Below are 22782 nucleotides of genomic sequence, written 5' to 3'. Positions count from 1 at the left end.
AGTCCAGCGAAGGGCAACAAAAATGATTAGGGGTCTGGAACACATGAGTTATGAGGAGAGGCTGAGGGAGCTGGGATTGTTTAGCCCGCAGAAGAGAAGAATGAGGGGGGATTTGATAGCTGCTTTCAACTACCTGAAAGGGGGTTCCAAAGAGGATGGCTCTAGACTGTTCTCAATGGTAGCAGATGACAGAACGAGGAGTAATGGTCTCAAGTTGCAGTGGAGGAGGTTTAGATTAGATATTAGGAAAAACTTTTTCACTAAGAGGGTGGTGAAACACTGAAATGCGTTACCTAGGGAGGTGGTAGAATCTCCTTCCTTAGAGGTTTTTAAGGTCAGGCTTGACAAAGCCCTGGCTGGGATGATTTAACTGGGAATTGGTCCTGCTTCGAGCAGGGGGTTGGACTAGATGACCTTCTGGGGTCCCTTCCAACCCTTATATTCTATGATTCTATGAAATGCCAGGACAGGCTTAGCCTCCCCTGGTGCAGCTGTGACCTCCGGACACCAGTTGTGGGGTGTGCACTGGGAAATTTTTGCTTATTTTTATGTGCCATGTAGGTTCCAGTGTGGCTGAGGAGGCAGAATGTGCTACTCAGTTTTCTGGGTTCATTTGTAATCTCCCTGGACACAATGGAGATTACTGATGAACTCAGGAAGCTGAGTTGGCCAATCCGACTCTGCTTTGCTGGTGACACAGCCAGCCTCTCCAGGCCCTGTTATCACCCAACACGACAGTAGGTGGTGCCACACACCCAACTAAGATGCCTGAGTGCTTTACCAAAGCCAATTGCACACAGGCAGAAGACAACAGCCAATTTCCCAGCTCCCCTGCCTTGCGCCCTTGCTGGCTTATTAACTCAGAATTATACTCTCTTGCACTGCACAGGTGTCTATACACCGGGAAAGATATACAACAGCCTTTGAACACAGAGCTGAGATTTTCCCCTGACACATTACTCAAAACACGCTTGTAAATAAAAGGCATAAAACAAGTTTATGCATGAATTGTACTTGGTTGATGAATACCCCTGGCATAGGTGTGGCAGTGAGATGACTAGGAGGGCCTTTCTGTAATGATGGACATTCCACGGAATTCTATGAATCGTGGTTCCCCCCCTTCCCCGCTGTCATTGCCTTTACCTCTACTTTAAAATATGTATGAATAACTTTGACGTTATCCAAAACCTTAATTAGTTTACTGGCTTTATATTTTTCCTTATTCTTATGCTTTAGATTGTATTTGAATATTGCGTCACTTCTTATTGAGCTGGTATTGTCACAGTAAAACAAAGATATATCGTCCCTTTCCCCTCCCTTCTTTGGGGGAATCTCATGTTGTTCCACTCTTTGAACTGGGTACAATGCTCCTTCCATTCTAAATGCTTCTCACCATGGAGGTCTGACTGCACTCCTCAGTTTCTTCCCTTCGGGTGCTTGTGACCAGCGCGATACAGTCACCCCAGCCTCCCTAAAACAAATAGGTTTATTAAGAAGTAGAAAAAAGCATTAGGAAAAGTGGTTTAAAAATATCAGGCAGCTCTCACATGTCTACACTCATCGTCTCATGTATCACTGCAAGCTAAGTTAGACAGGTTTGCTCTGGAGATACAGGAACAGAACTGGACCAACTTACATTCTTTTCGGATGCCAAGGAGCTCCTGGTACCCAGCCTAGTTTCCCAGTGTCCCTGAGAGCATCTTCCCCTCTGTTTGCCCCTTTCTTGCGGAAGCAGCCTTTGCTGAAACCTCTGTGAGCCTGGGCCCAGTCACCATAGCTCGGAGCCATAGCCATGTTACAGAGCCAAATGGTGAAGCTGATCTTTGTGCTCAGACAGCTTTCTCCCAGCTAGATGTCTAAGATGAGGGCCCCCCATGTCTGTTGACCCGTTGTTTGACAGTTAGACCTCATGACACTCCAAATCTCACCTCAGACACAAGTCTGGTAACTTTGCTGAACCTCCCAGCCATCCCATGATGCTCCAACCCTCGCTCATAAATCCACAGCCTATCCCGCAGTTACCCCTGAGCACCCCCACATCTGCCACAGACACCAAGGGGTGGATTCATGGAGCTTCCCAGAGGCCAGCTGTCACAGGAGGCTGTGGTAAGAAGCCTTTTATAGACAAAGGTCAGAGGTGTTGGTCTGTGGAACCCTGACACCGCCCTGATCTTACTCTCTCAGAGTATCTGAGCATCCTTGAATGTATTTATCCTCTCACTACTGCTGTGAGGCCCCACCTCCTACCTCGTCTTTTTGCACCAGGCCCTTCCTCCTACTCCTCCACTTCCACCAAGCCTCCTCCTCTTGGCTAGGCAGCAGCTAGGCCATGGTAAGAGGTGCCCTAAGAGCACAGACTACTATAGGGAGGCCAGACTCTCCACCTTCCCTAGGCGGTGCATACTGGCGGCTGTGGATGCAGGCTGGGGGATCTTTTGGACCCTTCAGCCTAATGCCAAGGATAGGAGGAGGGTCTGGGGCTCCTCACAGTGGCTCTGGATCCCTGAGCAGCCCTTTCCATGGCCCAGCTCTGGCTTCTCTCCTGAAGAGAAGGTGGAGTCTCAGGTAAAGAGGAGTGGCAGGAGTGGGGTGTTGGGGGAAGGGACAGGGCAGAGAGAGGGGACTCAAATGGGAAGAAGAGGGGCATGGTTGGGGGTCACAGAGGGGGTGGGGCTTCTGCATGTGTGCTGCTTTTTCACTGTGATCACCCTACAGTGAATGGGCTGGGCTGGGATAGGAGCCAGCCGTGCTTCTGTGCGGGAGCTGAGTACCATTTCCACCCCTTTGCATTGCTAGGGCAGCACAAACAGAGGGACCAGGGAGGGAATGTGGGCCTGAGTCTCTTGCAAGGTCTCTTGTGTGTCAGACCCTCATTGACACATAACTTTTTGAATGTATTTATCCTCTCGCCACCTCTGTGAGGCAGGGCAGGGCTATTATCCACCTCTACGGAGGCCACACTGGGTCAGACCAAAGGTCCATCGAACCCAGTATCCTGTCTTCAGACTTTGTGAATTTATCTCGTTCTTTTTGGAACCCTGTTATAGGCTTGGCCTTCACAACTTCTTGTGGTTTCCAGGACTAGCTGCTCCAAGAAGCAGTCAGTTAAGGTGTCAAGAAACTTTATCTTGGCATCCCGTCCTGAAGTGACATGGTCCCAGTCAGTATGGGGACAGTTGAAATCCCCCATTACTATGATTAATGATTTTTTAAACATTTTAATAGCCTTTTTCCCTGGCTCATGGATGTTTAACCAGAGACGGGACAGTGACAGGCCAGGTACAATGGGGAACAACATCCACGTCCCTTCTCTTTACTGACTCTATCAAGAGGAATTCTGAGGTTGGAGCAGGCACCGATTCGGCTCTTTATGAGCAAACATCTCACTGGTCCACTGGCTCTCCATGAACACAGACAGATTGTAAAAGCTGCTACCTGCCTTGGTCTCCTTCCCCCAGTCTGCTAGCCTCCCTCACCAGCCCCTCTCCCATTTTTCCAGGCCTTATACCCAATCTGAACCTCTCTTTACAGAGTGGAGTTCAGTAGATCATGTCATCTCGGATGTAAGGTCCTGAATAGAATAGGTGGCCGTGGCCTGTGTTTTTCATCTCCCATGTCACTGGCCCTGGGGCCAAGTGATGAACTTTCCCTTCACTTGACAAACACCCTGATTATCCTTGCATGAAGCTGTTTGCTTTTCACGCTGTACACAATTGGGTTCATAAGTGGTGGGACAAACAGAGAGATGTAGCCCAGGAGAACCTTGAGCAATGGAGGAGAGCCCTCCTCAAATCTGTGTATCACAGCCAAGCCAATCCGTGGTGTGTAGAAGAGCAGGACAGCACAGAGGTGGGAGACACATGTGTTCAGGGCCCTAAGGTACTCCGCACGGGATGCGATTTTCAGCACTGTTTTGAGGATCATCACATATGAGAGGAAGATGAACAGTGAATCTAACCCCACCACGGAGATGTTAAGAAAGAAGCCATAGATGTAGTTGACTGTGATGTCCGAACAAGCCATCTTCATGACCTCTTGGTGCAGACAGTAGCAATGAGAGAGGACATTGGCTCGACAATATCGGAACCGTTTAAGGAGAAAGGGGAGTGGGAAGATTAAGGTCACTCCTCTTAGCACAAACACCAGTCCCATCTTTCCAATTCTTGGCAGGGTTAAGATAGAAGCATATCTCAGTGGGTTACAGATAGCAACGAATCGATCAAAGGCCATCAACAGGAGTACCGATGATTCAATGAATGAAAGTGAGTGAATGAAGAACAACTGGGCAAAACAAGCATCCAGACTGATCTCCCTAGAGTTAAACAAGAATATACCCAGGGTTGTAGGCATGGTGGATATGGATAAGGCAAGGTCTGTGATGGCCAACATGGAAAGGAAAATGTACATGGGCTCGTGGAGGCTTTGATCTGTTTTTATAATGAACAGAATGACTGAATTTCCTACTATTGAAATAACATACACTAAGCAGAAGGGGATAGAGATCCAGAGATGGAAGTCTTCCTGCCCAGGTATCCCGGTGAGAAGGAGCAGAGCAGAGCTGAATTCGGAGTCATTGACAGCTGACATAATATACTGGAGAGGTCCAAGGACTTTTGAAATACCCTTCCTGAAAGAAAAAAAAAACCATGAGAGTAGATGATATTTAATGAGACATGGTTCTGATCTCAGTGCAAGTCTAGAGACTCCCAGGAGCTCAAGGAAGATTACCTAAAGCATGGTCTTGGATTTACACCATCAATAGGAACATAGGCATTGCCAGACTAGATTAGACCTGTGGTCCATCTAGGCTCATATCCAGTACCCAGTACCACGTGGTTCAGAAGAAGGTGAAAGAAGCCCTGAAATAGGCAGCTGTGAGATAACCTGCTCCCAGGGAGAGTTTCTCCCCAAGACCCACTAATTAGACATCTATTGTAGTATAAATTAGGCAGGTTTAGAGCCCTTCTAAGAGCTTTTTTGTTAAGTCCTCACTACTGTAATTGGATTTTCTGTTTACCCATATAAACATCCAGTCCCTGTTTGACACCTGTTAAGCTCTCGAGCCCATTGATATTGTTAGGCAACAGTTAAAATTTCGCTAACAGCTAAGATAGAAACAGCAGAAAAAGCAGGAATGCTATAATAGCATTCAGTAGCAAGGACACTGACAATTGTGAACAATTGATAAGCTTATATGGTTCATGCTTGCCCACTAATGTAGCTTTTAGAAGAGAACAAACCTTCCCTTTACAGCCCACTGGATATTTGTAAGCACTTATTTTTACCCCCACCCTGCCTCCTTCCCCCGCAAGGTAGTTATAAATGTTTGATGCAGATAGGATAACCTTTATATGTACGTATTGTTTTCATTTTTATTTTTGTTTAGGGTTTTATTTTGATTTGTAATAATGTTTGTTTTCATATGTATAAATACATGTAAATACATTAACAAGAAAATGTGTAGAACTGGCCACAATGGCACCATATTTTCGAAGCTGCTTGTCAGTCTTCCCGGTACCCTGAAGAAACCCCCTTCAGTATTGTCTGTGCTTGCCTGATTCTTGGGGAAAAGAATCTTTTTGCTTAACAGTTTTGGCTCAGCGAGCAGGGTGTGATCGGGAATCCGCAGAGTGTTTCTCACATCCAGGAATAGAGATGAGTATCCTTTTACTTACGACCTCTAGTGCACGCCTTGGTTTGGGACACCCCTTCACACCCCTTTTTTTTAATAGGAACCACGTATAGGACACACAGACAAGAGGACTGAATGTGCGTGTGTTTGTGGCCAAGTTTTCCGGGTGCAGGGATCACTGGAGGCGAAGGCTGCACTGCCAGGGTTTTTGGGGTGTGGGGATCGCTGGAGGCGACGGCTGCATTGCCAGGTACTGAGCACCAGAATGTATGCTGCAGTAAACAGAAGGGTATTTTTACTGACCCTGACTCAAGGAGCGATACTAATAAAAAAACAAAATAAAATTAATTGGAAACACCTTAAAAAACAAATTCAAAATTGGAACCTGGCACACAAGAGGGAAAATCAAGATAATGGGTGGTCCGGGACAGGTGAAAACAGACTGGCTCATAATACTGATAAGTACACTCCTCTCAGCACAAGGGAAATGAGGGGCTTACTAAAAAATCTCCCTAATCTAAAACCCAAACCCCCAAATTAAATGTTCTGAAAAAAACTAAGCCACCTATACGTTACATCCCAGGAATCTTTATATCTTAAAAAAAGCTAAATGCCCTGATCTATCATGGGCCTAAATCCTTACAAAAGAACACCGAAACGGCATTTGGGCCTCTGTTACATTTAAATCTTAAAATGATATGACCCGTGCCTGCACTGAGTTTAAGGAAGCCGTTCAGGAAGCCTTGGGGAACAAGCCAGTAATTGGGGACCGATCATGGGCTGCATGCAAGACAAGAATGAGGCTGCGGCTCAATATTTTAAAAATATAAAAGGGAAATGTATCCCAGCAATGCAGGCATTGCAGACCCAAAGAAAACGAATCAGGCCTTTCTAAAAACCTTAAAGAAAGGTTTTAACTCTCACTTGCAAACAGCCCTTAATTTAAAAGTGAACCCAGGCTCTGATTATTAATCCATCTGTATGTGGGCCTCTAAATGCAAAGCCAAACAAGCTAAAGAAATAAGGACAGAGGCTACTCGCGTTTCTGTGGTAACAGCAAAAGTAATTTAGCCTGCTACAATTGTGGGTGTCTCGGGCATACCCAAAAGAACTGCAGGCGCAAGACCCAAAAGCCTAGTCAGGGACAAAATCATGGCCAATTGAAGCCGTGCAGCACCTCCCTGCCCTTTCAATCTGGTCCTGATCCTGTCCCCACCCTTCCCCCATCTCACATGTGTTTTGTATGTGGGAACACAGGACATTGACTGAATGCTCAAGCCAAGTACCCCTGGGCAACCGGCCACAAACGGTATGTGAACCAGCTGCCAAGCCTTACTCACACCTAAGCAAAAAAAAACTGGTCAGGCTTTTAAATTCCATGACACGGTCATATCCATCAACCCCCCCCCCCCCCACACACACACACACTTTTGCCTGTAAGTACTGCTAATGCAAATATAAATCCCTCGAGGCCACACTTACAGGCATGGATAAGGGGCCAGCCATGCACATGCCTCTGTTTCCATTACTGACCTCCCCCTCCTTACTACTAAACAGGATATTACCATTGTGTGGAGGAGGTGCACAACTCACAGCTTATTAAAGCTATCCTCTTCATATAAAATCTAATCTATTCTTCTGGACTCAGTCTTTTCTTTACATAGCTCCAAATGCACAGGGGACTATTTTGGGAATGGACTTCCTCTGCGACCTTGCAGCAATTCTTAACCTCACTCAAAGTACAGTTCCGAATAAACGTATGTGTACTCATACCATTCCTCTCCGAGATAATACATTTCTTTCTTCTCTTGCACTGCCAAATCTGAGGCTTTCCCTTGGGATACCTTGAACCCTTTTCCCAGGTGTTATGTCCCAGGTTCCCCTGGGTTTGGGCAAAAAATAAGCTGTCTTGCAGTTCACTGCCTGCTCATCTTTGCCCACCCATCCAAGTTACCAGTCAACTCCCTTTTTTTAAGGTCAGGCTTGACAGAGCCCTGGCTGGGATGATTTAGTTGGGAATTGGTCGTGCTTTGAGCAGGGGGTTGGACGAGATGACCTCCTGAGGTCCCTTCCAACCCTGATATTCTATGATATTCTATTCCCACTCCCTCCACCTACCAAGCAATACCCTCTCACACCTAAGGCTGCAACCTGAACAAGCTGCTATTCTGCTATACTTCAGCAAGGCATACTGGTTCCTTGTGGAAGTGCACCTTCTTAATCCCAGGACCCTCCAGAAACCCCCTCTTGGGTGGATGTAGAGGAGAGAAATCAGGTCATGGTAAGAACATATAACCCCGGGGTACTTCAGCCAAAATACTCCGGCACGCACATGGTATTGGCCCATACAAAAACCTCTGTAAAAGTGCAAAACATTCCAACATAAGTTCATAAAACCAAAATTAAAATATATAAACAAATTCATTTTGTTTATATTGTATCCTTTTAAATGTGACTCCCCATTTTAATCCTGCTGTCAAACATATCTGATGCAGCCTCCTGGGACCTGCCCTTGGTACATGTAACACAAAATACCTGTTTCAAAGCTGGCCAGTATGTGCAACTCCCTACAAAAGGCAGCTGCAAATGAGTAAAAAAAAAGAAACACTTGGCTTACCCCCAGACCAAACCACCTGGGACCTATCATGCTTACAAAAACGGACAGTTACATCGTGCATTCCTGTTTCACCCTTGGTCCTTTAACCTTGGTCTCTTCTGTTGTTGTGGATGTCCTTCCTCTTGCAAATGGTAAAATTGCTGTACAAATATCCGCTCCTCAGTGGTGTTTCATCACTGCTGCATTTTATTACATGTACGAACCATTACAGTGCCTGCAAATTACTAACTCATTTATCCCAGGGAATGTGCACCTCCCCAGCCATATGTTCACTAAAATAACAGCGGCTCCTCAATGATATAACAACCTAACCCTAAACAATACACTGGTTCAACTGGCCAAAAAGCTACTACTCAAAGTGGTCCTGGCTGCTGCATCTGCGTTTATCACCGTTCATAACCACATCACCAAAGGTCGCATTCAAATCCAACTCTCCAATCCAACTATCACCCATCTAAAAATCTCATTCATAATGCATGCTACATCCCCATCTCCCAATGAACTATTGTCCAACCAACAATTTCTGCTGCTTCTATATTTGTGTTACTAACCTCTCTGGTCACGTGTGAGTACTTTAAACACAGGCTTAAAAATCTTACTATGTTTCTTACCTTTACCCCCTTCCCCCAATTCCCCTCTCCCTCCTCCCTCCCACCTCCTTTGGGCAGCCCTAAAAGAAGTCATGCATATCAAAGCATTTAAAGTATTAACTTTATCTCATCTAAAAGTTCAATATGTCAACAGGAGGGCATTGTCAGGCAAAAGTTAAAATTTAGCTCACAGCTAAGACAAACACCACAGAACAAGCAGGAATGCTTCAGTAGCATTCAGTAGCAAGGACCCGGACAATTGTAAACAATTGATAAGCTTATATGGTCAATGCCCTCCTGGTAACTCAGGTCTTAGAACAGAACAAACCCTCCCTTCACAGCCCCCTGGATATCTGTAAGCACTCATCCCTACCTCCCCGCACTCCGCCTCCTTCCCCCCGCAAGGTAGTCATAAACGTTTGATGCAATTAGGATAAACTCTATATGTACGTACTGTTCCTATTTTTATCTTTGTTCACTGTTCTCTCTTGATTTGTAACAATGTCTGTCTCTGTATGTACAAATAAATGCAAATAAATTAATAAGAAAATGTATATAACTGGCCCCTATGGCACCATATTTTCAAAGCTGCTTGTCAGTCTTCCCCGTACCATGAATAAACCCCCTTCAGTATTGTCTGGGCTTGCCTAATTCTTGGGGGAAAAAAAACCTTTTGCCTAACAACATCTTGTTGTTGGGAGTTCTGCAGCCTACTTGAACACTGTGTGATTTCGCAGTTGTGACTTTCCACTGATACCCCTTCTGGCCCTCCACTTTGGAGTGTGGCCCACAGTACCATGACATATGCGTAAACACATGGCAAGTGCATAGTGAAAATGGTCATTGTATTCACCTGTCCTGCACTGAAGCTAGTTATTAATGTGTTTCCTTCATGGGCAGAGGGTAAGGAAGGCAAGGGAAGGCAGGCTGCTCTTGTTCTGGTGCTGGGGCTGGCAGCTGGGTCCACGTGGCTGCCTGGACCCTGAGCTCCAGGGCCAGAGAGGCTGGGGCTGCACCTCAAATTGGGAGCAGGGAGGCTGGGGAGCTTGGTGTGCTCTGGGGCTGGGGGCAATAGTCTGGGGAACGGCCTGTTGCGGCGGTTGGGGGGCTGGCTTGGCTCCATGGGTGTTTGTGGAAGGGGTGGGGCTGGCGGCCTGCCTGCCCCAGTTGAGGCTTCAACACCACCCATGGTTTCCTTGCCTAATTTTTTATATATATTATTATTATATTATAGATAGATTAGATAGAAAGATTATTTTCTCCACTCCTCAGATTCTACATTATGCCATTGTCTCTTTGCGGTAGAGGGATAAATTCTTAGGGCCAGTTTCTTAATTCAGTAATAATGACTTCAACTGCATCACTCCAGATTTATATGTGTAAATTCGACCAGAACTAGGCCCGAATACATTTCTCTACCAAATGCTCCCAGTGATACACTCTGACTTAAAACAAAAAAACTTCAAATCCAGACTCCAGCGAGAAACTGCTGAATTGGAATTCATTTGCAAATTGGATACTATTAATTTAGGCTTAAATAGAGACTGGGAGTGGCTAAGTCATTATGCAAGGTAGCCTGTTTCCTCTTGTTTTTTCCTACCCCCCCCCCCCAGATGTTCTGGTTTAACTTGGATTTAAACTTGGAGAAGTGGTCAGTTTAGATGAGCTATTACCAGCAGGAGAGTGAGTTTGTGTGTGTATGGGGGTGGGGGGGATGTGAGAAAACCTGGATCTATGCAGGAAATAGCCCGACTTGATTATGTAAAGAGTTGTCACTTTGGATGGGCTAGCACCAGCAGGAGAGTGAATTTGTGTGGGGGGGTGGAGGGTGAGAAAACCTGGATTTGTGCTGGAAATGGCCCACCTGTTGATCACTTTAGATAAGCTATTACCAGCAGGACAGTGGGGTGGGAGGAGGTATTGTTTCATATTCTCTGTGTGTATATGTAGTCTGCTGCAGTTTCCACGGTATACATCTGATGAAGTGAGCTGTAGCTCACGAAAGCTCATGCTCAAATAAATTGGTTAGTCTCTAAGGTGCCACAAGAACTCCTTTTCTTTTTGCGAATACAGACTAACACGGCTGTTCCTCTGAAATCTGACTTAGAAGAATCCCTTCATAGAGAAGCTGAAGTGCTTTGCCTGGCCAATGTTGACTGACTCCAGAGAGTCTGATCATCCTACAGGCTTCATTTTATCCTCACAGGATCTGCATCCTCTCCCCATGCAAGTGTCGGTAGGTATTTGGCAAGTTACAAGCAAACATAGTCAGAGGGGCAGGGGAGGGGTTGGCGTCACAAGGTGAATAGTGCAAACACTAGGATTGCACTTATATCCAGTTGAGGGTGCAAGTTACTTCAGCCATGCTCATGTAAGAGATGATAGGTGTCAATTACATACAACCCTTATTACACTCCCCTATCCTGCACCTCAGCTCTATTCTTTGCTCCTTTGCTGAAACACTGACCAGCAATTCGGTTCTCTTAGGACGTCTTTAAAAGGTATTGCAGTGTTATTGAGTGCATGACCCTGAATATAAGTGTTAGAAACAGTTTTTGGTACTTCCACCGTACTTCCAGAAATGGGACCCACTGATAAAATCTCATTGGGGATATTGCGGTTCTTTAACACTTCAAGTTCTCTTTGAATGTCAGATTTGTGTGTAGCTTCAATAGCCCCTTGAGGAGCTTGGGCAGGTGTAGTGCAGGGGTTCCCAAGTTCCCCAGTTCTACCAGCCTTTCACTGAGTCAACCCAACAGCCCAGCTGAGTCCTCTGACACAGCACAGGACATCGACACATGTAAACAGCTTGCAGCCTTTCCCCTCCACTTTGCATTTGTAAGGTAGCAAAACCTGCCAACGTACCCAGTTCCTGCTAGAAGGGGAGCCGCTGACACCAGAGGTCTTCACCCTAAAGGACAAGGAGGCATCAGAGAGGTAGCACGGGCAGCAGGCAGTCTCTGTTCAGATAGGGAGGCAGCTGTCTTTATGAAGCGTGCTTGCATATTCCCTTGGGGGGTCACTTGGCCATCAGGGATCCTCAGCTGCTTGGCTCAGTGTGCACCAGCTGTAACCCCCATCACGGCCAATGGCAAAGTGCAGGAGGCCAAATCACAGGGGATTTGCGGTGATCCTACCCAACTGGACTGCAGCTCCAGCCCTGCTGCAGGCTCTATTCCTGGAAACTGGGCTTCTCATCACTGTTCCTATTGTTCGGATTAGTCCCTCGGGGGCAGCTGAGCGGTAATGATGATGCTGTCACAGCTGTGATCTTGCTGAAATAAATAATAGTAATAATACTAATACTTAATAGAGGATCAGATTTCTCCCCGGCAGCCCCCTTTCCTGCATTACACACCCAGGGTGCAAGCTCGGAAAGGGAGAGTCTACAAGGCTGCATACTTGGAATTTCCTTGCATCCTTCCAGTAGGATATAAACTTCCTCTCCGTTAGGGTGGTTAAGTGCTGGAATAAATTGCCCAGGGAGGTTGTGGAATCTCCATCAGTGTAATTTTTAAGAGCAGGTTAGACAAACACCTGTCAGGAATGGTCTCGATAATACTTAGATTTTCCATGAGCACAGGAGTCTGGACTTGATGACCTCTTGAGGTCCCTTCCAGTCCTGCAATTCTCCCTGAGGCATAACAGGAGGCCCCAGGATCCAGAGGGACCCAAAGTTATACACAAATTTCAGTGACCACTGGTAGCTAGGCCACCTCCCCACAATCTCTGGGCCTCCACAACTGCTCTGGGACCCTCTCCAGCTCCCGGATAGCACAGGTTCATTAGAGATGTGTGACCTGGTCCTATCACAGTAGCCACTGCCCCCAGGAACTGCTGAAGGAGCATTGTACAGGGTGGAAGGGGCTGTACAGAGATGGGGAGCCTGGTTAGAGTAGCGGATGGACACAATACCCCAGCCCTAGACTGGTCAGGAGGTTTTGAACTTTCTATACCCAGAGTGCAGCCTTAGACTCCATCAGTGCAACCGTCATTATGTTGTGAGGGAGAGGCAGATGGAAAGTCTCCAATTTCTCTTGGGGATCCATAAGCTCAGTTCTGTAAACAAAGGTCACAGCCTATCTATTCCACATTGAGTGGAAGGTGACCTATATTAATGAGCTTGCATTGTGCAGATCTATGTGCCGTGCAAGATGGTATGAATCTGGGTGTACGCTCCACCAAGGGTGCTAGGCTGGGGAGCTGGGAAATTGGCTGTTGTGTCCTGTTTGTCCTTGAGTGGTTTTGGAATAAAACTCTCAGGTAGCTTAGTTGGGTGTGTGGCATCACGTGCTCTCGCGTTGGGTAACAGCGTTGCCTGGAGAAGCCAGCAGAGCAGTGTGAGAGAGGCCAGCCCAGCTGACTGGATAAGGGGGCTCAACAGTTCCATTGGCTCCCAGACTGCACCCCAGGGGGGACAACCCATCACAGAGTTTTTACAACAAACTTCTCTGACAACATCTTCTCAATGTGCGGAGGTAGTCAAAAGAAAAACTAGCTGAATATTGGGAACCAGAGGTGGTGGATATAAAATGCCAGGACAGGCTAAGCCTCCCCTGGTGCAGCTGTGACCTCCGGATGCCAGTTGTGGGGTGTGCACAGGGAAATTTTTGCTTATTTTTATGTGCCATGTAGGTTCCAGTGTGGCTGAGGAGGCAGAATGTGCTACTCAGTTTCCTGGGTTCATTTGTAATCTCCGTGCACTCAATGGAGATTACTGATGAACCCAGGAAGCTGAGTTGGCCAATCCGACTCTGCTTTGCTGGTGACACAGCCAGCCTCTCCAGGCCCTGTTATCACCCAACACGACAGTAGGTGGTGCCACACACCCAACTAAGATGCCTGAGTGCTTTACCAAAGCCAATTGCACACAGGCAGAAGACAACAGCCAATTTCCCAGCTCCCCTGCCTTGCGCCCTTGCTGGCGTATTAACCCAGAATTATACTCTCTTGCACTGCACAGGTATCCATACACCGGGAAAGATATGCAACAGCCTTTGAACACAGAGCTGAGATTTTCCCCAGACACATTACTCAAAACACGCTGGTAAATAAAAAGCGTAAAACAAATTTATGCACGAATTGTACTTGGTTGATGAATACCCCTGGCATAGGTGTGGCAGTGAGATGACGAGCAGGGCCTTTCTGTAATTCTGGAGATTCCACGGAGTTCTATGAATCGTGGTTCCCCCTCTCCCCCACTGTCATTGCCTTTACCTCTACTTTAAAATATGTATGAATAACTTTGACGTTATCCAAAACCTTAATTCGGATACTGGCTTTATATTTTTCCTTATTCTTATGCTTTAGATTGTATTTGAGCTTTGACATTTGATTCTGTTTTCCCATGATCCAAATGCAATTTCATTACTTATTGGCAAAGAGTGAACTTTGCCTGGAATATATGTTTTACATCCTTCCCCCCTAGATTCCTCCAGTAAAGGGGAGATTTTTTTTCTATTCACATAACTGGCATCTACCAGTTTTCGCAGCATGAGTTGAAGAACATAAGAATGGCCATAGTGAGTCAGACCAAACATCCATCAAGCCCAGTATCCTGTCCTCTGACAGTGGCCAATGGCAGGTGCCCCAAAGGGAATGAAAAGGCAGGTTATCATCAAGTGATCCATGCCCTGTCACCCAATCCCAGCTTCTGGCAAACTAAGGCTAGGGACACCATCCCTGCCCATCGCGGTTAATAACCATTGATGGACCTAACTTTCATGAATCTATCTAGCTTCCTTTTGAACCTGTTATAGTATTGGCCTTCACAACACCCTCTTGCAAGGAGGTTCAGAGGTTGACAGTGTGTTGCATGAAAAAAATACTTTCTTGTGTTTGTTTTAAACCTGCTAGCTATTAATTTCATTTGGAGGCCCCTAGTTCTTATATAACGGGAACAAGTAAATAACTTTTTATTATTTACTTTCTCTATACCACTCATGATTTTATGGACCTCTATCATATCCCCCCTTTGTTGCCTCTTTTCCAAGTTGAAAAGTCCCAGTCTTATTAATCTATCCTCATACGGAAGCTGTTCTATACCTCTAATCTATTCGCTCCTTCTGGCCTTTAATATTTTGACTCTATGAATCATTGTCTTGAGTGGATCTTTATCTTGGCTGCAAGCTGAACAAGCTGCTATTCTGAATATTCAAAGGCACTCAAGGATAGACGCTCACCAAGAAGAACTGGTATTGTCACAGTAAAACAAAGATATATGGTCCCTTTCCCCTCCCTTCTTTAGGGGAATCTCATGTTGTCCCACTCTTTGAACTGGGAACAATACCCCTTCTATGCTAAATGCTTCTCACCACGCAGGTCTGACTGCACTCCTCAGTTTCTTCCCTTCGGGTGCTTGTGACCAGCGCGATACAGTCACCCCAGCCTCCTTAAAACAAATAGGTTTATTAACAAGCAGAAAAAAGCATTAGGAAAAGTGGTTAAAAAATAACTTGCAGTGATACATGAGACAGATGAATGTAGACACATGAGAGCTGCCTGTTAAGTTAGACAGGTTTGCTCTGAAGATACAGGAACAGAACTGGCCCAACTTACGTTCTTTTCGGATGCCAAGGAGCTCCTGGTACCCAGCCTAGTTTCCCAGTGTCCCTAAGAGCATCTTCCCCTCTGTTTGCCCCTTTCTTGTGGAAGCAGCCTTTGCTGAAACCTCTGTGAGCATGGGCCCAGTCACCATAGCTCTGAGCCATGGTCATGTTACAGGTTACATGAAGCTGATCTTTGTGCTCAGACAGTTTTCTCCCAGCCAGATGCCTCAGGTAAAGAGGAGTGTCAGAAGTGGGGTGTTGGGGGAAGGGACGGGGCAGAGAGAGGGTCGTCAAATGAGAAATAGAGGGGCATAGTTGGGGGGTCACAGAGGGGGTGGGGCTTCTGCATGTGTCCCACTTTTTCCTTTGGAGAAGGTGGTCACCCTACAGTGAATGGGCTGGGCTGGGCTGGGATAGGAGCCAGCCGTGCTTCTGTGCGGGAGCTGAGTACCATTTTCACCCCTTTGCATTGCTAGGGCTGCACAAACAGAGGGCCAGGGAGGGAATCTGGGTCTGAGTCTCTTGCAAGGTCTCTTGTGTGTCAGATCCACATTCACACATAACTTTTTGAATGTATTTATCCTCTCATCAACTCTGTGAGGCAGGTTAGGGCTATTATCCAGCTCTATGGAGGCCATATTGGGTCAGACCAAAGGTCCATCGAACACAGTATCCTGTCTTCAGACAGTGGCCAGTGCCAGGTGCCCCAGAAGGAATGAACAGAACAGGCAAACATCAGGTGTTCCACCCCTGTTACCCATTCCAAGCTTCTGGCAAACAAAGGCTATGAACACCAACCCTGCCTCTCCTGGCTAGTAGCCTTTGAGGGGTCTGTCCTCCGTGAATTTATCTAGTTTTTTTTTTAACCCTGTTGTAGACTTGGCCTTCACAACATCTTGTGGGTTCCCGGACTAGCTGCTCTAAGAAGAAGTCAGTTATGGTGTCAAGAAACGTTATCTCGGCATCCTGTCCTGAAGTGACATGTACCCAGTTAGTATGGGGACAGCTGAAATCCCCCATTATTATCATTAATGATTTTTTTAAAATTTTAATAGCCTCTCTAATCGCCCTGAGCATTTCACAGTCACTATCACCATCCTGGGTAGGTGGTCAGTAATATATCCCTACCACTGTATTCTTAACATTAGAGCATGGAATTTCCACTCATAGAGATTCTATGATACAGTTTGCTTCATTGAGGATTTTTCCTTCATTTGATGGTCCACTTTCTTTCACATATAGTGCAACTCCCTCACCAGCATTACCTATTCTGTTCATTCAATATATTTTGTATCCTAGTATTACTGTGTCACATTGATTATCCTCATTCCACCAAGTTTCTGTGATGGCTATTAGATCAATATCCTCATTTAATACGAGGCACTCTAGATCACCCATCTTATTATTCAGCTTTCTGCATTACGTGATGTAATTGAACGGGACTTTTTTTGAATTGGATTTTTTCTCAACAGATCCTACCTGTATTTTATCATCTTCCATCCTCTCCTCCTTACTAGGAAATAGAGAATCTCCATTAATCTATCCTCCCTAAGGGGTGTCGCTGTCCAAAGTATGTTCTCCTCTGCACCTCTCAGCTGTCCCCCAGCCCTTAGTTTATAAATGGCTGTACAACCTTCTTAATGTTAAGCGCTAGCAATCTGGTTCTATTTTGGCTTAGGTGGAGCCCAGCCTTCCTGTTCAGGCTCCCTCATTCACAAAAGTTTCTCCATTTCCTAATAACACACGCAGCACTGCTCTGCCTCAGTGGCATTACAGTCAGATGGGGGTGGATTCATCAGGTGTGCAGTGCGCAGCCATCAATGGGAGAGGAGCTGCCTAAATGACTGCTCCTGGGGCTCCTGCTTTAACCACGTCTCTGACACGACTCAGACACATGCACCTGGCTGAGGGCAGAGGGAAAGGGGGGTGACTGTGTCACTTGAATAGCCCCTGAACTCAGCTGTTGGATCACGCGGTACCCAGAGCACTCAGGAAAGGCGACCACTGGAACTGCAGAACATTTCTCAGCTTTTTCCCTGGCTCATGGAAGTTTAACCAGAGACGGGACAGTGACAGGGCAGGTACAATGGGAAACAACATCCACGTCCCTTCTCTTTACTGACTCTATCAAGAGGAATTGTGAGGTTGGAGCAGGCACCGATTCGGCTCTTTATGAGCGAACATCTCACTGGTCCACTGGCTCTCCATGAACACAGACAGATTGTAAAAGCTGCTACCTGCCTTGGTCTCCTTCCCCCAGTCTGCTAGCCTCCCTCACCAGCCCCTCTCCCATTCTTGCAGGCCTTATACCGAATCTGAACCTCTCTTTCCAGAGTGGAGTTCAGTAGATCATGTCATCTCGGATGTAAAGTCCTGAATAGAATAGGTGGCCGTGGGGCCAAGTGATGAATTGACCCTTCACTTGACGAACACCCTGATTATCCTAGCACGAAGCTGTTTGCTTTTCACGCTGTACACAATTGGGTTCATAAGTGGTGGGACAAACAGAGAGATGTAGCCCAGGAGAACCTTGAGCAATGGAGGAGAGCCCTCCTCAAATCTGTGTATCACAGACAAGCCAATCCGTGGTGTGTAGAAGAGCAGGACAGCACAGAGGTGGGAGACACATGTGTTCAGGGCCCTAAGGCACTCCGCACGGGATGCGACTTTCAGCACTGTTTTGAGGATCATCACATATGAGAGGAAGATGAACAGTGAATCTAACCCCACCATGGAGATGTTAAGAAAGAAGCCATAGATGTAGTTGACTGTGATGTCCGAACAAGCCATCTTCATGACCTCTTGGTGCAGGCAGTAGCAATGGGAGAAGACATTCGCTCGACAATATCGGAACCTTTTAAGGAGAAAGGGGAGTGGGAAGACTACAGACACCCCTCTTAGCACAAACACCAGTCCCATCTTTCCAATTCTTGGCAGGGTTAAGATAGAAGCATATCTCAGTGGGTTACAGATAGCAACGAATCGATCAAAGGCCATCAACAGGAGTACTGATGATTCAATGATTGAAAGTGAGTGAATGAAGAACAGCTGGGCAAAACAAGCATCCAGGCTGATCTCCCTAGAGTTAAACAAGAATATACCCAGGGTTGTAGGCATGGTGGATATGGATAAGGCAAGGTCTGTGACGGCCAACATGGAAAGGAAAATGTACATGGGCTCGTGGAGGCTTTGATCTGTTTTTATAATGAACAGAATGACTGAATTTCCTACTATTGAAATAACATACACTAAGCAGAAGGGGATAGAGATCCAGAGATGGAAGTCTTCCTGCCCAGGTATCCCGGTGAGAAGGAGCAGAGCAGAGCTGAATTCGGTGTCATTGACAGCTGACATAATATACTGGAGAGGTCCAAGGACTTTTGAAATACCCTTCCTGAAAGAAAAAAAAAAAAACATGAGACTAGATGATATTTAATGAGACATGGTTCTGATCTCAGTGCAAGTCTAGAGACTCCCAGGAGCTCAAGGAAGATTACCTAAAGCATGGTCTTGGATTTACACCATCAATAGGAACATAGGCATTGCCAGACTAGATCAGACCTGTAGTCCCTCTAGGTTCATATGCAGTGCCCAGTACCACATGGTTCAGAAGAAGGTGAAAGAAGCCCTGAAATAGGCAGCTGTGAGATAACCTGCTCCCAAGGAGAGTTTCTTCCCAAGACCCACTAATTAGATATATATTGTAGTATAAATTAGGCAGATTTAGAGCCCTTCTAAGAACTTTTTTGTTAAGTCCTCACTACTGTAATTGGATTTTCCGTTTACCCATATAAACATCCGGTCCCTGTTTGACACCTGTTAAGCTCTCGAGCCCATTGATATTGTTAGGCAACAGTTAAAATTTAGCGAACAGCTAAGATAGAAACAGCAGAAGAAGCAGGAATGCCATAATAGCATTCAGTAGCAAGGACACTGACAATTGTGAACAATTGATAAGCTTATATGGTTAATGGTTGCCCACTAATTTAGCTTTTAGAACAGAACAAACCTTCCCTTTACAGCCCACCGGATATTTGTAAGCACTTATTTTTACCCCCACCCTGCCTCCTTCCCCCGCAAGGTAGTTATAAATGTTTGATGCAGATAGGATAACCTTTATATGTACGTATTGTTTTCATTTTTATTTTTGTTTAGGGTTTTATTTTGATTTGTAATAATGTTTGTTTTCATATGTATAAATACATGTAAATACATTAACAAGAAAATGTGTAGAACTGGCCACAATGGCACCATATTTTCGAAGCTGCTTGTCAGTCTTCCCGGTACCCTGAATAAACCCCCTTCAGTATTGTCTGTGCTTGCCTGATTCTTGGGGAAAAGAATCTTTTTGCTTAACAGTTTTGGCTCAGCGAGCAGGGTGTGATCGGGAATCCGCAGAGAGTTTCTCACATCCAGGAATAGAGATGAGTATCCTTTTACTTACGACCTCTAGTGCACGCCTTGGTTTGGGACACCCCTTCACACCCCTTTTTTTTAATAGGAACCACATATAGGACACACAGACAAGAGGACTGAATGTGCGTGTGTTTGTGGCCAAGTTTTCTGGGTGCAGGGATCACTGGAGGCGACGGCTGCGTTGCCAGGTACTGAGCACCAGAATGCGTGCTGCAGTAAAACTGAGTACAGGGGTGTGCTCAGTTGGTCTCCCCTGAAGTGCTGCTTAAGTGGGTTTCAGGAAGCTGGGATAAAATGTTGTATAAATTGCCCCAGAATGCATCAATGTTTCCCTCTCTGGGAGGAGGACTCGCTGGCATGCCCCAGGGTGCCCCAATCATACCCTCTAGGAAGGAGACACATTGACTGGTCCTGGGGAACCTCACTAATGCCCTCTGTGGGAGGGAGACTCATTGATTTTATAAAAGGAAAACATGAAAAGCTTCTAAAAACAATAGCAAACAATAAATGAAATAAGGGCATGAGTACAATGGACAGCAAGTGGTGGTCTAATCAAACCAAAAAAAAATTAGAGAAGGGGATTGTAATGATAGAATGTGAATATAAAAAAAATGACAAAAGTTGGAAATACTCCAAAAGGCTCTTACAACAGAGCTAAATCAAAAGGCAGATTGCAACTGCAAGCTAAGTCAGTTTAAAGCAAAAAACAAGGCTCTAAAACAAAACTAAAAAAAACCACACAACTCCTCTGCACGTCGTATTCTTGCAAGCATACAACAGAAGGGTATTTTTACTGACCCTGACTCAAAGAGCGATACTGATAAAAACCAAAATAAAATTAATTGGAAATACCTTTAAAAACAAATTCAAAATTGGAACCTGGCACACAAGGGGGAAAATCAAGATAATCGGTGGTCTGGGACAGGAGAAAACAGAGTGGCTCATAATACTGATAAGTACACTGCTCTCAGCACAAAGGAAATGAGGGGCTTACTAAAAAAATCTCCCTAATATAAAGCCCAACCCCCCAAATTTAATATTCTGGAAAAAAGTAAGTCACCTTTTCGTTATATCCCAGGAATCTTTATATCCTAACAAAAGCTAAATGCCCTGATCTAGCATAGGCCAAAATCCCTACAAAAGAACACCGAAACGGCATTTGGGCCTCTGTTACATTTAAATCTAAAAATGATATGACCCGTGCCTACACTGAGTTTAAGGAAGCCATCCAGAAAGCCTTGGGGAACAAAGCCAGTAATTGGGGACCAATCGTGGTCTGCATACAAGACAAGAATGAGCCTGCGGCTCAATATTGTAAAAATATAAAAGGGAAATATATCCCAGCAATGCAGGCATTGCAGACCCAAAGAAAACGAATCAGGTCTTTCTAAAAATCTTAAAGAAAGGTTTTAACTCTCACCTGCAAACAGCCCTTAATTTAAAAGTGAACCCAGGCTCTGATTATAAATCCATCTGTATGTGAGCCTCTAAATGCAAAGCCAAACAAGCTAAAGAAATAAGGACAGAGGCTACTCGCGTTTCTGTGGTAACAGCAAAAAGTAATTTAGCCTGCTATAATTGTGGGTGTCTCGGGCATACCCAAAAGAACTGCAGGCGCAAGACCCAAAAGACTAGTCAGGGACAAAATCATGGCCAATTGAAGCCGTGCAGCACCTCCCTGCCCTTTCAATCTGGTCCTGGTCCCGTCCCCACCCTTCCCCCTATCTCACAGTGTTTTGTATGTGGGGACACAGGACATTGGGCAGCTGAATGCTCAAGCCAAGTACCCCTGGGCAACCGGTCCCAAACGGTATGTGAACCAGCTGCCAAGCCTTACTCACACCTAAGCAAAAAAAAAAAAAAATGGACAGGCTTTTAAATTTCATGACCCGCTAGGATCCAGTGCCCGCCCCCGCCACACACACACGCACTTTTGCCCGTAAGTGCTGCTAATGCAAATATAAATCCCTCGAGGCCACACTTACAGGCATGGATAAGGGGCCAGCCATGCACATGCCTCTGTTTCCATTACTGCTATAAAATCTGATCTATTCTTCTGGACTCAGTCTTTTCTTTACATAGCTCCAAATGCACAGGGGACTATTTTGGGCATGGATGTCCTCTGCGACCTTGCAGCAATTCTTATCCTCACTCAAAGTACAGTTCCGAATAAACGTATGTGTACTCCATTCCTCTCCGAGATAATACATTTCTTTCTTCTCTTGCACTGCCAAATCTGAGGCTTTGCCTTGGGATACCTCGAACCCTTTTCCCAGGTGTTATGTCCCAGATTCCCCTGGGCTTGGGCAAAAAATAAGCTGTCTTGCAGTTCAATGCCTGCTCATCTTTGCCCACCCATCCAAGTTACCAGTCAACTCCCTTTTTTTAAGGTCAGGCTTCACAAAGCCCTGGCTGGGATGATTTAGTTGGGGATTGTTCCTGCTTTGAGCAGGGGGTTGGACGAGAGGACCTCCTGAGGTCCCTTCCAACCCTGATATTCTATGATATTCTATTCCCACTCCCTCCACCTACCAGGCAATACCCCGCACACCTAAGGCTGCAACCTGAACCAGCTGCTATTCTGCTATACTTCAGCAAGGACATTGGGCAGCTGAATGCTCAAGCCAAGTACCCCTGGGCAACCTGTCCCAAACGGTATGTGAACCAGCTGCCAAGCCTTACTCACACCTAAGCAAAAAAAAAAAATGGACAGGCTTTTAAATTTCATGACCCGCTAGGATCCAGTGCCCGCCCCCACCACACACACATGCACTTTTGCCTGTAAGTACTGCTAATGCAAATATAAATCCCTCGAGGCCACACTTACAGGCATGGATAAGGGGCCAGCCATGCACATGCCTCTGTTTCCATTACTGCTATAAAATCTGATCTATTCTTCTGGACTCAGTCTTTTCTTTACATAGCTCCAAATGCACAGGGGACTATTTTGGGCATGGATGTCCTCTGCGACCTTGCAGC

The 22782-nt window shown here is 45.8% G+C and overlaps 2 protein-coding genes across 2 annotated transcripts; both read right to left on the bottom strand.

The window, feature by feature from the left end:
- Positions 1–3651: 3651 nt before the first annotated feature.
- Positions 3652–4622, bottom strand: LOC142073345 (olfactory receptor 51G2-like). Its single transcript, XM_075132861.1, has one exon. The coding sequence runs from the start codon at positions 4585–4587 to the stop codon at positions 3652–3654; it is 936 nt and encodes a 311-aa protein (XP_074988962.1). The 5' UTR covers positions 4588–4622.
- A 13183-nt stretch (positions 4623–17805) lies between these two features.
- LOC142073341 (olfactory receptor 51G2-like) lies at positions 17806–18765 on the bottom strand. The gene has a single exon (XM_075132824.1). It carries the CDS (start codon positions 18739–18741, stop codon positions 17806–17808), a length of 936 nt encoding a protein of 311 aa, XP_074988925.1. The 5' UTR covers positions 18742–18765.
- Between the last annotated feature and the right edge of the window lie 4017 nt (positions 18766–22782).

This window comes from Caretta caretta, chromosome 1, assembly GCF_965140235.1.
Source record: "Caretta caretta isolate rCarCar2 chromosome 1, rCarCar1.hap1, whole genome shotgun sequence".
Lineage (NCBI taxonomy): Eukaryota > Metazoa > Chordata > Testudines > Cheloniidae > Caretta > Caretta caretta.
Note: the sequence above shows the minus strand (reverse complement) of the source record. Positions and strands in the feature narration are given on the sequence as shown.